The sequence below is a fragment of the Corythoichthys intestinalis genome, chromosome 5 (assembly GCF_030265065.1).
Source record: "Corythoichthys intestinalis isolate RoL2023-P3 chromosome 5, ASM3026506v1, whole genome shotgun sequence".
In the NCBI taxonomy this organism is placed as follows: domain Eukaryota; kingdom Metazoa; phylum Chordata; class Actinopteri; order Syngnathiformes; family Syngnathidae; genus Corythoichthys; species Corythoichthys intestinalis.
The window spans coordinates 59,070,989-59,086,234 of NC_080399.1; the positions used below are offsets into that span (position 1 = coordinate 59,070,989).

Here is a 15,246-nt window from a genome sequence, read left to right on the forward strand (position 1 = left end):
GCTAAATATTTAGTTTCACCTGGTTCAAGGTAGGCTATAAACTGTATAAGATTTAGATATTTATTTTTAGATTAGATTTAAGATTCAAATTATATATTTAGTTCTGGATTAACATTTAAATGTAAGTCTTAATATTTAGAAATAAATAGTTAATTTAAAAGTGAATTTACATACCACATTTTAAACTTTGTCTGGCACTAAATGTAACAAAATGTTCCTGTAATTTTCAGCATGTGTTGCTATACAAACGGTGCCCTATAAGCAAAGAGGCTGTTGTGTTCTTTTGTGGACATAAGCGATTAATGCTGTGTTGTGTTGCTACTAGGGCTGTCAAAATTATCGCGTTAATGGGCGGTTATAATTTTTTTAAAGTAATCACGTTGAAATATTTGACGCATTTAACGCACATGCCCCGCTCAAACAGATTAAAATGACAGCACAGTGTCATGTCGATTTGTTAATTGTGTTTTTTGGTGTTTTGTCGCCCTCTGCTGGCGCTTGGGTGCGACTGATTTTATGGGTTTCAGCACCATGAGCATAGTGTAATTATTGACATCAACAATGGTGAGCTACTAGTTTATTTTTGATTGAAAATTTTACAAATTTTATTAAAACGAAAACATTAGGAGTTTTTATATAAAATTTCTATAACTTGTACTAACATTTATCTTTTAAGAACTACAGGTCTTTCTATCCATGGATTGCTTTAACATTTTGTTAATAATGTTGATGCCATCTTATTGATTTATTGTTACAATAAACAAATACAGTAAGTATGTACAGTATGTTGAATGTATATATCTGTCTTGTGTCTTATCTTTCCATTCCAGCAATAATTTACAGAAAAATATGGCATATTTTATAGATAGTTTGAATTGCAATTAATTACAATTAATTAATTTTTAAGCTATGATTAACTCGATTAAAAATTTTATTCGTTTGACAGCTCTAGACAGTTGTTTTTATGTGTTCAGCGACAATGCAATCCCTTCAATAAAATGTACGCATTGTGAGCAGTTTAAATCTGAATATTACATTGATGCATGTTCTTTTCTAGGACACGCAAAAGCTTGGGCCTTTGATTCATGTTGATTGACAATTGTTTTTCCTTTCTTTTTCAGACTAGAAAAGCACCAAACTGAGCAAGGCGAGACTGGGACAGGTTTTGTCGGGGTCAGAGACTGGAGACCTCAAGGCATGACCTTCTGTTTCTGCAGCGCCAACGTTTGCCTGCTGCCTGACTCTCTGGCTAGGTTCAACAACCTTTCAGACACTCAGAGGAGAGCACGGGAAGTGGGTAAAAGGATCAGAAACGGAGCCTGTCGGCCTCAGATTAAAATCTACATTGACTCGCCAACCAACACTTCCATCAGGTATAAAATGAATGTAATCTTGCATGTAGAAAATGAATTTGTCACTCAAATCTGGCTGTTTTTTTTTTTTTTTAACCATTTCATAGTTATTCCACTAGAAACAATGGATCAGGGAACACCCACTTTTTTTGCAGCAAGTTGTGACATCACAACCAGAATTGATGATCATGTCTAGCTTTCTAGCGCTGCGCTAGCTAGTAAATGTTGACAGAATAACAGAACAGTCACACTGCAACAAGACAATAGAAAGACCATGGATAGCCTGCTATCAGACAGCAAACATATGCAGCTCATTCTTGGTGTGACATCATTTTCTGTTTGGAGATTTTTTTTTTGTGGGCGGGGCCAAGGCACCTGAGAAAGGAAAACTAATTAGGATCAAATTGCGGGGCAGTTTACATGGTGACAGTCCGAGAATACGACAGACTTCATGTTTGCATTTACATGTTTCTGTTTTGGTTCCGTCTCCTTTCGAACAATGAAGCAATTCCGCATGAAAACAATGTAGTAATCATGCCAGGCCCATGAGGGCAGAGCAGTTTTACAAGGTGACAGCCAATGATGCACTTCCTTGATTCTTTGACTTCTGTCAAGGACAACAGCCCGAAACACAACATACCCCCCCACTCGAAGCAACGGCTTCCATGCGTTTTTTTTTGCTTTTGCTTCAAAAGGCACAAGAACGCAAACATGAAACAAAACACCCAACAACATAAAAAAATGATAAAAACTGTAAAATAAAGCCAATGATACATCATATTTGCTGTTTTAAATGTTTATTAGCAGCAAGTACTGACGTCATCGGAACGAGAGCATTCCATTCATATGGTTGCGGAGCAATCCGCGCAATTGAATCCCTTCGATTTGGAGGCCGGAATGAAAAGTTTGCGCCTTCACCTTCCGTTTTTGCCGTCACCGTGTAAAGGTGAGGCCATTCCGCAACACAATTGTTACGTCTTGGTGTCGCAGTGTCACCATATAAACGGCCCCTGGATTATTAAGCTTTTTTTGTCACTTCTTTAAATGGATTTGTGCTCAAAATATGGTCTGCTATCATTTTAAAGACAGTTCCTGTAGTATGTCATGGCACCTTTATACTGTTAAAGGGATCCACGCATAGAAAGACTTGCAGTTCCTAAAGATAAATGTTAGTGCAAGTTATTATAATTTGACATTGAAACCCCTCTTGATGTTTTAGTTTTTATACAATTTGTAAAATTATTTTAACTAGTAGGTCGCCATTGTTGTTGACGTTGCAGGGCGGTGATATCACATCACAGGGCCCCGCTGCCAGAATTCCATCTGTCACTCTTTAAAAAAAAAAAAAAATTGGACACAGGCATTCGGATTCGTAGCTCAGACCGTGCCATTTATTGGCATAAGCTTCGGCAACTATTTCACAACACACATAAGTATCATATAGTGCAAATACTACAAAACTAATACTCATATCTCTCAAAAAATGTCACCAAGAAGAAAAGTGCTTCAATCTGTATTACTGAGGCCCTATCCTCACACAGTTAGCACAACAAAGCGAAGAGAACTGGCATTCACAATCAAAATAGATGCGCAAAATACACATAAAACTTACTCAGACTTTGGTCAAACTATATTTTAACATTTTAGCAACTCCTTTAGCTCAACAAATAGACTGGATGGCAATATTTAGTCACAATACACAAACTATGATGCTGAGAGCCATTTTCAGAAGTCTTGTGAAGACAACACTCAAATGAACGTGAATCACAATAGACCGAGTCTATTAAAAAAAAAAAAAAAAAACGGGGCGCTATGGCGTCAGTCGAGGGACAAAACGCACTCATTGGCTTGATGTCTTATTAATGTAAAACTCGCCACTGACACCTTGTGGTGTATTTAAATTACTACCTTACATAGTTCGAGTGACTGTGAAGTACGGCAGTGTGGCCAAGTGACGCCACCGCCCTGCGATGTCAACAACAATGGCGAGCTATTAGTTTGTTTTTTTATTTAAAATGTTAAGAGGGGTTTTAATATCAAATCATTATTACTCGTACTAACATTTATCTTTTAAGAACATCATGACTTTTTATCAATGGTTCCCTTTAAAGAAAACAAATTTTAGAGCATCTGCCTCGCATACACTGATGTATGTTATCTATTCACTTTGTGTTTCTCCAAAATTAGTGCAACCTCCTTCAGCAGTCTAGCCACGGGCTTCCGCCGCACCTCCTCCTTGGACCAGCGACCAGACCAGACACACATTGTAAATGGCCCGGCAGACAATGAAATTGAACCACTCAGCGAGTGTCCTGTCCATTCAGTGGGTGCTACGGACTGTCCAGCTCATCCATCTGCAGGATTTCATGGAACCTCTCAATGTCCCATTCACTCAGACACAGCAGTGGACTGCCCCCTCCACTCAGGTACAAAAAACACAACAGTGGACTGCCCTCTACACTCAGGAGCAAGAGACCCAACAGTGGAATGCCCCCTCCACATGGATACAGGAGTCACAGCAGTGGAATGCCCCCTCCACTCAGGTACAAGAGATACTGCAGTGGACTGCCCTCTCCACATAGATGCAGTGGAATGCCCCCTCCACTCAGGTGAAAAAGATACGGCAGTGGACTGCCCCCTCCACAAACAAACAGGAGAAACGGCAGAGGAATGCCCCCTTCACTCTGTTCAGAGTAACAACACTCCAGACTGTCCCTTGCACACATCGGCACAAACTCCAGAATGTCCGATGCACTCACCAGGGGCACAGATTTGTCTCGGCAAACATGACTGCCCTGTGCACGGGAAGGAGGCACAGGCTAATCCCCCATCTCAGTGTCCACTCCACACCTCAGGTGTTCAAATCAGCATCAGTGCCCCAGAGCCAGACCCACAGGAGGAAGAGAAGGAGACAGGTAACCATCAGTCAAGGGGACTGGCAAGAGGAGACATGGGCGGCATGACTGCCTCGAGAGAATCCCTTTCTAGGTACCATGGAAGTGATGGTTGTGGGGTGATATCCTCAAACAACACTCTCTCACATGTGCCTCGCACCTCAATATTCAAGCGCCCCGGTAGAAAGCGCCGCCACGGCGATGAGACTTTCGACCATGACATTTCTGCGTTTTTCCCTGCCAACTTGGATTTCCTTGCCCTTCAGGAAGTGTTTGACCACAGTTCAACAACTCGACTGCGGCAGCAGTTGCATCGTTACTTCCCCTATGTGCTGAGCGATGTCGGGCGGTACGGCTGGAAAGGTTGCTGTTCCAGCTTCAAATTCCTCAACAGTGGTCTGTTGCTAGCAAGTCGCTACCCAATCCTGGATGCACGCTATGAGTGCTACCCCAATGGAAGAGGAGAGGATGCAATGGCAGCCAAAGGAGCTCTGTTTGCCAAGGTGAGAAGTTTATTCCTTATAAGATCTTCTACTTATCGTGACATGTTAGTATTGTACGTTGGCTATGCTAGCTTGCTATCTGCTTTGCTACACATTTCATTTTGTCATTGAAAAATGAAGAGCGTACCGCACGTAACACGTCGCCTTTGCTCATTAATATTCATAAATTTAGCGACTGTTGCTGGGGGGGTCAAACTCGCGTTTGTCCCTCATGCTAGATGCATGTATATAGTGTACGAACGAGATGTTTACTGAGCTAAACCTACCAATTCTGTCCGAAAATGATGTCCCTGGTGCCAAATCAACTGGTAAAGATGTGGAAGAACTAATAAATGTTCAGTTAAAGAGATGGCTTGAGTGTCGAGGGCTAAAAAAGACGGGAAAAACAACCAACCTAATCCAGAGTTAGCTTTTTTATCGACACTTTTTTCTTGTGTGCATTGCCTTACACCACTGACATTATCCTGTTTCAACAGCTATCCTTTACCACATATGCCCTGTCTTTCTTATATTTTATATCCTCTGGTTGTCTTATATCTCTGACCGTTCTTGGGGGTAATTTATATTGCTATTTTTGTGTAGCGATCGCAAATGCTACTCAATGACAGCCAATTTTTCATTAATAGCAAATCTTAATTATATTAATTTATGTAGACTCCCCCTCAATAAGGTTGTTTCTTTACAAAAGAAAAGGTAAAGCTGTTAAATCTAGAGCCTACCTGTAGGCATGAACAGGCTTACTACAAAAAGATCAAGGACAAACAGGGCTAATTTATTTAAATATCTGTGTTTTAGAAAAATAGGCCTACATGAGTGCTGTGATAAATAAATGTCAGTCAAAGCAGTTGTACCACCATATGTGAGTCAATTTGACTGTTGGCAAAACAGGTCAAAACAACAGTGGCAGGTCATTCATTGTCAGACAGAAGCAGCACGGCAAATCGCCACGCTAAAAAATAAGTAAAAATACCAAAATGGCTTACCTCTGTGGCAGGCAATGGATCAGCATTGTCAACTCTAGGACCATGGCCCCCAAACAAATGTTTACTGCTCATGAAGGTGAATGGCTTCACCTTGCTGGCGTTAAACTGCTCTTTTAGACGTCTGCAGAAGTTGATCCATTGTTCACATTTTTTCCTCTGAGTTTTTGGCTTCGGGAAACATATGAAGAAAAAAATCCTCCATATGTGGACGGTCGTAATGTTTAGAGTCGTTTCTATGAGCAGCAGTGTTTACTCGACAAGTTCTTTTTTGAAAGATTACCAGCAGAAAACAAGCAGTACTAGCATGGGTTGTATGCAAGCGCGCTTCTATATTGAACCCCTTCTGGTTTAAGATGGTGACATCATGCAGCCTTGCGGTCTAAAAATTGCATTCGTGCGGTACGCTATTGTTTTTATACCAAGGGTGCTTTCACACGAGCACTGTTTGGTGCTCTTCTCAGTTCTTTTTGTCAGAAAGTTCGTTTTGTTTTGAAATGTGAACGCAGATCCGAACCGTAGTTCGGGCCAAACAAATGAACTCTGGTCCATTAAAAAAAATCATGTGTCTCAGTCCGTTTTAAGCGCATCCTGCGACGCTTGTGAATGCAACCGAAGCGGGGTGCGCTTTTACTACTTTACGTCCAGTGTCAACACCTGGAGCTTAGATCTAAGCAGTTGCATTTGATACACAGAATCGGGTTCTAATGTGGCGGTTGTGTTTTGCATGCTGTCCCTGCTATGTGAGAGTGCAGAAGCGTGGGTCGATATACTTTCACTTTCCATGTTCTGTTGTTGTTGGCGTTGCCTATGGTGGACTATAGCCGTGTTGTGTACCTCAAGTTCTAAAATGAAGGATTAAAAACCCGACGAAGCTGCAGACTTCCTTGTCGTTGTTACAGTACTAAGGAAACAAACGCCTGCACCAGAGGCTCAATTTTTCGGTTGTTTTTTTCCCCCCATTTTCCGGCCGGGATGGGGGGGGGTAGTTCGGTTGGCGCAGTGTAAGTCCTGAACCTTTTTAACAAGTCATTTGCAAGTATCGTTGCGAGGTAGCTCTCCAACTGGACCCTGGTCCACTCGGTCTAATGTGAAAGTGCCCTAAACATACCTTTGACGAGCAATCCATCATTGCCTACGTTTACATTGTGTCAGGAAAATCCTTAATAACATCAGGAGTCTCGCCTCCCACCCATTGGGGATTAAATCATCAGGCCAGTCGTCCACTCGGACGTCTCGAGTCTCTTTTACATGCGCATGGAAGAAGGTAGTGAAACACACACAGAATGCGTGCACAAGCCAACTTGGTTTATTTCCGCAATGCATTTTCCTTTAAAGCAACATGGATACATATTCATGAAACAGAATAAACATTCAAACATGGCAATGGTCTATTGGTTATATTCAAATCGGGTAAAAGTGAGTGGCCCTCCTCTTCACTCGCCCTCCCCAGTCACATGTGTTTCTTCTCCTAGTGAGATAATGTCAAAATGTTTACAACAATGCTATCTCACTTTAAGCCGAGTACTTCAAGAAACACCATTTGTTCGAAGCAACATCGTAAACTTATCCCCAGGGGAGGCTTTGAGTAGCCAGCCCACCACCCCCTCTTTACTGTGGAATGTGACCTGTGGCAATTTAAGGCACATAGTGAATACATGGGTTACAATTTAATAAAACCACTAACTAGGATAAATGCAATTCCCTTTTTCTTACTAATATTTCCCTAACACATTGACACTTTTATTTGGATTAAAAGCCTGATAGGAATAAAAGAAATGCTTCGTGTATACACACCATTTGATTTGAAAATCAATAATAAAAAATAAAAAAATCGCTTAATTCTGTGTCTTTAATTATGAAAAATACTTTGTGATTTTGTCGCTAATCTTTGGTCTTTTTCTCTTTTCTAGTCTTATGCCTGGGCATTTTTCATTTTCAAACAGAGTTTGTGGCTGTTAATAAACAAGTCCATGCAAGAGCGTGAAATTGGGTTGTTCTCCTCGCACCAAGTTGATTATTGTTGCTACCCGACTGTTAATACAGTTGTACCGCTCATTGATTGCAAAAGAGGCTTCAGTTCCATTCACAGATGTTTATTGCTCTTCAGCACACTGTAGAACTAAGTTCAAACATAAATATGAATTAAATTTTGTACAACGTTAGCAGAGCAACACAAACGCTAATGGCGAAATACAATGCAAAGTTGCACTAACCACTTTAACCTGCATTCAACCAATGGCAGTCTTCCCAAACGCACTCCTTGCTGTCAAAGTTGCTGCTTCAACGTGAAACATACTCGTTTACAGCATTTTCAACGATGAGAAAAATGGAGACATGTACATTACAATTCACATGCCAGGGAAAACCAACAACAACTGCTCTCTCTTGACAAGTCAAAGCTTCTGGTTAGCAACGTAGCGCGCACTTCTGGTGAACATATAAAAGCATGTCGTGTTCAACATGAATGCAGATGCCTGCAGCTACAACAGTGATTCCATAAATTCCAATTTAGAAATCAATGAAAAAACGTGATAGAAATCGGTCAAATCATGTCATTTTTTTCACTGGATAGGAGTCACTTGGAAGCGATAGGGTCTTTCAATGTATTTATTTATTTATTTTTGAATTATAAGGGCTACAAAGAAACAAAATTATCCAAAAATAGGGTTTTCAATTGCCAATATCCAGAGCCGAAAGGCAATTTCTTTTTAAAAATTGTTTCAACAGCTTCAAATTTACAATGATGACCTGAGACTTAAAGGATTAATACGGTGCGACCAAACCGACGAACACAGCACTTCTTTTTATGATTATATACGCTCAGCACAAACAGTACATTATTTTCAAATAATTAAACCCACCGGGACGTCACGACGAGATGTAAACAATTGAGCGTGAGAGTTTAAGCGGATGATCGCTATGCTAATCCTAACGCGAATGCTACACTAACGCAACCAGTTATATTTAGAGTGTTAGGATCACTCTGTAAACACCTTGAAAGTCTAAGGCAACATTGCATATTCTCTGATGCAAGATAAAAAAAAATCTTACAATATTTACAAAACAGGCAAGCCTGAAGGTTCCTATAGCAGCCTGCCTTCATGCTGCTGCAGGGTCCTTCTGGGGTCCTACCGTCAGTCAGCGGTGGCCACAGTTGCCCACACAGATGCCAGATCCATAGACTTCATAATGATATTGACGGGTCACTTTCGTCATACACTACACCACACCAAGAGGAGTTATTCTCAGACACAAGTACGAAGCGTTCTAAGGCCGGATTTAGGTTGAAAAAGTACGGAAGCTGTACTACATACAAATAGGAAGGCTTGTCTCAGGAGTGATTTGTTCGACGATTCCAGGTAATTATTATATTTTTTGTACCATGCATGCATTTTGAAACATTGTGAAAAAATAAAAGGGGGAAAATTAACCACTATGGCATTGGCGTCATATTTTGCAATTTTTACGTAAAATAAATGCTAATTGCCCGTTTTTTTTCTTCTTCTTTTTACCAAGAATCGAGACTGTTTTACGTCCATATCTATAAAGAATTCAGGGATTTAAGCATTTATTCACAAAAATTATCAACAGAAAAATCTCTTCGTTTTGATAAAGGCGGCCGCAGCACATTTGACATATTTACGTAAAATAAATGCCAACCGCCCGGTTCTTTGCTTTTTTAACAAAGAATCTAGACTGATTTACAGCCATATCTATAAAGAATTCAGGGATTTAAGTATTTATTTTCAAGAATTTTCAACAGAAAAAGCTCTTTGTTTTCATAAGGCGGCCGCAGCACATTTGACATATTTACATAAAATAAATGCTAACTGCCCGGTTCTTTGCTTTTTTTAACAAAGAATCGAGACTGTTTTATCCATATCTATAAAGAATTAAGGATTTAAGGATTTATTCAACAGAATTCTCAACAGAAAAAGCTCTTTCTGATGATAAGGCGGCGCTGCAGTCCCCTAAAAGACTAGCAGCACATTTGATATATTTATGTAAAATAAATGCTAACTGCAATTTTTTTTTGCTTTTAACAAAGAATCGAGACTGTTTTACGTCCATATCTATGAAGAATTCAGGGATTTAAGCATTTATTCACAAGAATTTCAACATAAAAAGCTCTTTGTTGTGGTATGGCGGTGCCACAGTAACTTAACGGCTAGCAGCACATTTGACATAGTTACGTAAAATAAATGCTAACTGCCATTTTTGTTGTTTTTGTTGCTTTTAACCAAGAATCGAGACTGTTTTACGTCCATTTATATAAAGAATTGAGGGATTTACGCATTTATTCACAAGAATTTTCAACGTAAAAAGCTCTTTGTCTGTGTTTCCACTCGGTCAGCTTTGACAGAGATAGGCCCCCTATTAATCGGCCCCGTGTACATGTCAATATCATTATAAAGTCTATGCCAGATAAAAATCCTTTTTTTTATTGACTTATTTTCTTTGTTATTAGGTTGATGTTGGAAAAAAGTCCATTTATTAGCCCGATATGCCGGTTATGTCAGTCGATCGCTTGTGCCAATACAGCTTAAGTTTTACTAGGGACACAAATGGAAACGTATTTTAAAAATGATCATGCTCACAGGTGGTGGAAATTGAACTAGGGTTTAGTTTTAGGATTAGGTTTAATAGTTACGAGTGCCTCACAAAGTTGTGCAAGAACATATTCAGTAAAAAGTACTATTATTGTTGGCCGACCCCATTTCATGGCTTAATTGTCGCAATGCTTTATTTTGCAAATGACAGAACCGGACTGGGGACATACCTAGTTTTAACATGAATGACAATTAGTGTTCTTCGTTGTTTGTTTGTTTGTTTGTTTGTTTGTTTGTTTGTTTTAAATGCAGGATGTGGTACTTCAGCTGCACCTAGGAAACAAGACAATTTTATTTTCTGCACGTCTACAGCATTTTTTTCATTGTAATGTTTTCATTTCCCAGCAGTGAGCTAACACCAACTCCTGCCCTTCAAATGATTGCTCCTGATTTCTGAGAACACTATCCATTATAAGTATATGCAAAAGAGCTTCAAAAATGCCTGGATTGCAGTTTTATTAAGGGCATGTGATATGGTTATTTAAATTAATCTCTGATGTGGAACATTGTTTTAGAACTGACCGGATCTTCTGGATTCAATATGTCTGCAATATTTCGTTTCATAGAAACACAAAGATCTATTGTATGCGTTTTACTGAAGAAAGTCAGATCCAAAACTTCTCTATTCTTTAGCTAGAGAGGTTTAGTCATATTTTCCTTTCCTTCCAAGCAATGCAGGATGTTTTAACAGTGGTTTAATAAAGTATCTATACCTTTTGGATTTTCTCACATTTCTGCATAAAATCACCATCAAATGTGATCTGATCTTTATCAAAATCACACAGATGAAGAAACAGTGTCTGCGTCAACTAAAACCACACAAACGGCCTAAGGTTTTCCTGCAAAAAATCCTGATAAACTTTTGAATTCATTCTTCTATTAATGGTAGCAAGTTGTCCAGGCCCTGAGGTAGCAAAACAGCCCCAAATCATGATGCTCCCTCCACCATGCTTCACGGTGGGGATGAGGTGTTGATGTTGGTGAGCTGGTCCAATTTTTCCTCCACATATGGTGTTGTGTGTTACTCCTAAACAATTGAACTTTGGTTTCATCAGTCCACAAAATATTTTGCCAAAACTTCTGTGGAGTATCCAAGTGCCTTTTTGCGAAAATTAAATGAGCACAATGTTTTTTTTAGACAGCAATGGCGTCCTCTGTTGAGTCCTTCCATGAACACCATTCTCGGCCATAATTTTACATTTAGTTGATGTGTGCAGATATTGGACTACGCCAATGACCTCTGAGTATTCTGCGCTGAACTCTTGGCATCATCTTTGGTGGACGGCCACTCCTTGGGAGAGAAGCAACAGTGCCAAACTCTCTCCATTTGTAGACAACTTCTCTGACTGTCGATTGATAAACATCCAGACCTTTAGAGATTTGTATCCTTTCCCAGCTTAATACAAATCAACAATCATCGATCGCATGTCTTCTGACAGCTCTTTTGACCGGGCCATGATGCACATCTTACAGTGCTTCTCATCAAGGCAATTCTTACCTGATGTGTGTTTTATAGTGGGCAGGGCAGCATTTAACCACTCATCAGTGATTGGGCACACACCTGACTTAAAAGGTTTGGTAAAAATTGGTTTCAATTGCTCTTTAAGTCTCCTATGGCAGAGGGTTCACTTAGTTATTTTTCCCCCTTCTGTCATTGTTTGCGTGTTATGCTTATTAAAATGTGAAAACCTATAAATGTTTGGATAGTTTTAGTTAAAGCAGATACTGTATTTTCATCTGTGTGATTTTGACAAAGATCAGATCACATTTGATGGTGATTTTATGTAGAAATGTGAGAGTTTCCAAAAGGTTCAGATACTCTTTCATACCACTGTATTCTACCAATTCACCTAGCGCAAGAGTGTTAAGCATTAAGATAAGAATAGTAGATTTGAAATTACATGAAGTGCAGCCTGAAAGAGCTGAAAATCCTTTTTCAAATTGTGTTGCATTAGCATAGGGAGCAGTGTCTTAATGGCATGGCAAACAAAGCACAAATGTGGCATCAAGCTGAGAGATTGAGTTTAAACTGCAGTGCTTAGTTTAGTTCCTTCCTGATCCATAATAGCTTCTCATTTCAGCAAAAAGTGATGTGTGTAAAGCTATCATGGGATGAGTGAGCATCAATAATGATGCCAGCTGTGTTGTCAGTGAACCTTTTGTATACTTTATAAGCCTATGCATGTACAGTATGATGAAAGTCATCTGTTTAAATGTAATTAAAGACATAAGATTTAAAGAAATAAACACACCTTGTACAAATGTATTTAAAATAAGTACAGAATCAAAAACTGTGGCGCTTTTTTCTGTTTTTGGCAGCAGATTGCAAGAGTGGGACTCATTAAAAAGTGACAAACATTTCTAACCACGCATATGGTGTCACGTGGGAGAAGCATTGCGGATGAGAAAAAGCTCCTGCTGGAAAGTGAACAGTGGCCGTTTCTCAATAACGTTCTAAATATATTCGGTGTCAGACCAAGTATTGTCTCAATTATAATTCATGTGTATGCCCCGGTTGTGTCCTGTTTTATGGAGAACGTACAGGTGCAGACTTGTCTGAAAGGATCATAGATCTCAGAATACAGTTGGCAATGACGGAAGTGAGAGCCATCAATTGTAAAAAAATAATAAGTAAATAAAATGACATTTTATTTTGACATCAATATCAGGGGCAGAGCTAAAGGGGGTGCGGCCGAAACCGGGCCTCTAGGGGGCCTGGTTTGCAAACGTAAAGGGGGCTTGGCTGTGTGAGCCTGTGAGGGGAGGGTAAACACTAGCCCTCTCCACCCCAATCGAACTGTCACCTCGGAGGCCCTGTTTATACTCATCGCACCCAGGTTCTGTACACATTTGTTCCGCCACTGGGACATTTGAGACTTGTCGGTCTTGACTTGGGACTTGAAGTAAAATATTTATGAGTACCAATAGTGCTCTACATGGCAAACAAGTTACCAGTAGGTACAGCAGAATCTTGGAAAACCAACAATACCCAGCATTCATGATGTACCAGGGACCACCAAATCCGGACCTCGGTGCCATCTATCCTGTCGTATTTTCCATGTCTCTCTCCCCTAACACACCTGAATCAAATGTTTGTCATCAGCAAGCTTTCCAGGAGCATGATAATAATCCTGATTACTTGATTCAGGTGTGTTGAAGGAGGGAGACGTGGAAAACAGAACAGGAAAAGTAGATTTGGTGAACCCTGTGATATATACATTTTTAACGCCGGAATCCCACTACCTTCGTGTGCGCTGCGTTTGCGCTGCATATGCGCTGAGCTCAGCTACGATGTGGACAGCCTGCGATGCCCAATGCCCACTGCATACAGTATGTCTCTCATACGGTCTGTACATACGCAAAATGGAGGATTCTGGGTGATCAGATCAACACAAAGTTTATTATTGTGACAGTCTTTTCAGAAAACAACATGCACACATGGGCCAAAATTGCACAAAGGCCGATAGCACAGTTTAACTAGTTACATTCCGTCCAACACACGCAAATGCACACAACCCACAGACGCACCCCCCACCACACACAAATCCACGTACGTGTGTGCACACACACACAAACACCCCCCCCACACACGCACACACACACACATAGTGTAGGACTTGCAAAAATTGGCAGCAGAAATTAGCTTCAGTAAATCAGCACAGAAGTCTAGTTCACTTTTTACTGTTTATTTTTCTCAGCACTCAATGATTTCAGTAACCCACCAATGAGAGCGTCGTGTTGCCGCATCAAATGCACCAATAGGAGGGTCACGCTGACACATCATGGCGTCGCCGACAGTATTCCGAGTGACGCTACACAGTCCCCACCTAGCCGGTTAGTTGGCAGCCACCGCAGCTTCCAGAAATTAATCCCACAAATGGCAAGAAAGTCAGAGGCGCCGCCAAGCACGCTCTCTTCCAGCTGGTGTTGGAGGCATCTGAGGGTCCGCAATCTGTTCCTCCAGCCTGGCTTCCATCTAGACATGTGTCAATTACCGGTTTCAAGGTATACCGTGGTATGAAAATGTTTCGAAACAGCAAAAAATTTCCATCATGTCCCAAAAATGCTGGGAGAATTCCCTCGCTTGCAGGTGCAAGGCTCAAGCCTCCCCCACCTGTTGTTGCTTAGTGTCAGTGAGTCAGCTGTGATACACAATGGCTGTAGGAGGTGAAGCTCCTGAAGAAAACAAAATTGCTGGTAATGGAATACTCCGGCTACAGAAAAGTTACAGACGGTCGCGTCTTAGAGGAAGATGGCCGACCAATATGTAAAACATGTTTGCGGCTTGAGGAAGCAATACCTCCAATATGATTTCATATTTATACAAAATTAAAGGTCAGTAAACACTATCATGAACATTTCCCACCAGCGTCAAGAGTTAACTCCAGCGTGTTTTGTGTGTCTAGCGGTGGTAAAACATATGTTTTTGTCTCTCTGGCAACTCTATGTGCTGAGAAAGAGTGTGTGTATCACGTAAACATGATACGAGTCATACAAATGTAGAGCGGATCATATGGACCACCCCGTATTGATTATAGTACAAACATATTAGTTGCGTCATTCGGAACACAGCGGAGCGCAGCGGACCGAGTGGAATTTGGGGGTTAAGGCTGCTCAATTAGGCAATTAATTGAAAGGGGAGTGTTTATAAAAATAAAAAAAAAAGCAAGGTCTGCTGTTGACTTTTTAAACTCAAAACTGTTTTGTACCAACTTTTTTGTTTCTAGGATTTAGCAACCTTTGAATCGCTAAACTAATATTTAGTTGTATGACCAAAGGTTTTATATATATATATATATATATATATGAAAAAGTATTTGAACCTTTTGGAATTTCTCACATTTCTGCATAAAATCACCATCAAATTTGATCTGATCTTTGTCAAAATCACACAGATGTACAGA

General features: G+C 40.2%; 1 protein-coding gene across 1 annotated transcript in view; it reads left to right on the forward strand.

Annotated features, from left to right (window-relative positions):
• The window catches only part of smpd3 (sphingomyelin phosphodiesterase 3), a 108,986-nt gene that overhangs the window by 53,902 nt on the left and 39,838 nt on the right, over window positions 1-15,246 (forward strand). Inside the window, exons 3-4 of the mRNA XM_057836173.1 lie at window positions 1,122-1,373; window positions 3,540-4,749. Of these exons, the coding sequence (XP_057692156.1) occupies window positions 1,122-1,373; window positions 3,540-4,749 (1,462 nt within the window). The remainder of the gene's footprint in view (window positions 1-1,121; window positions 1,374-3,539; window positions 4,750-15,246) is intronic.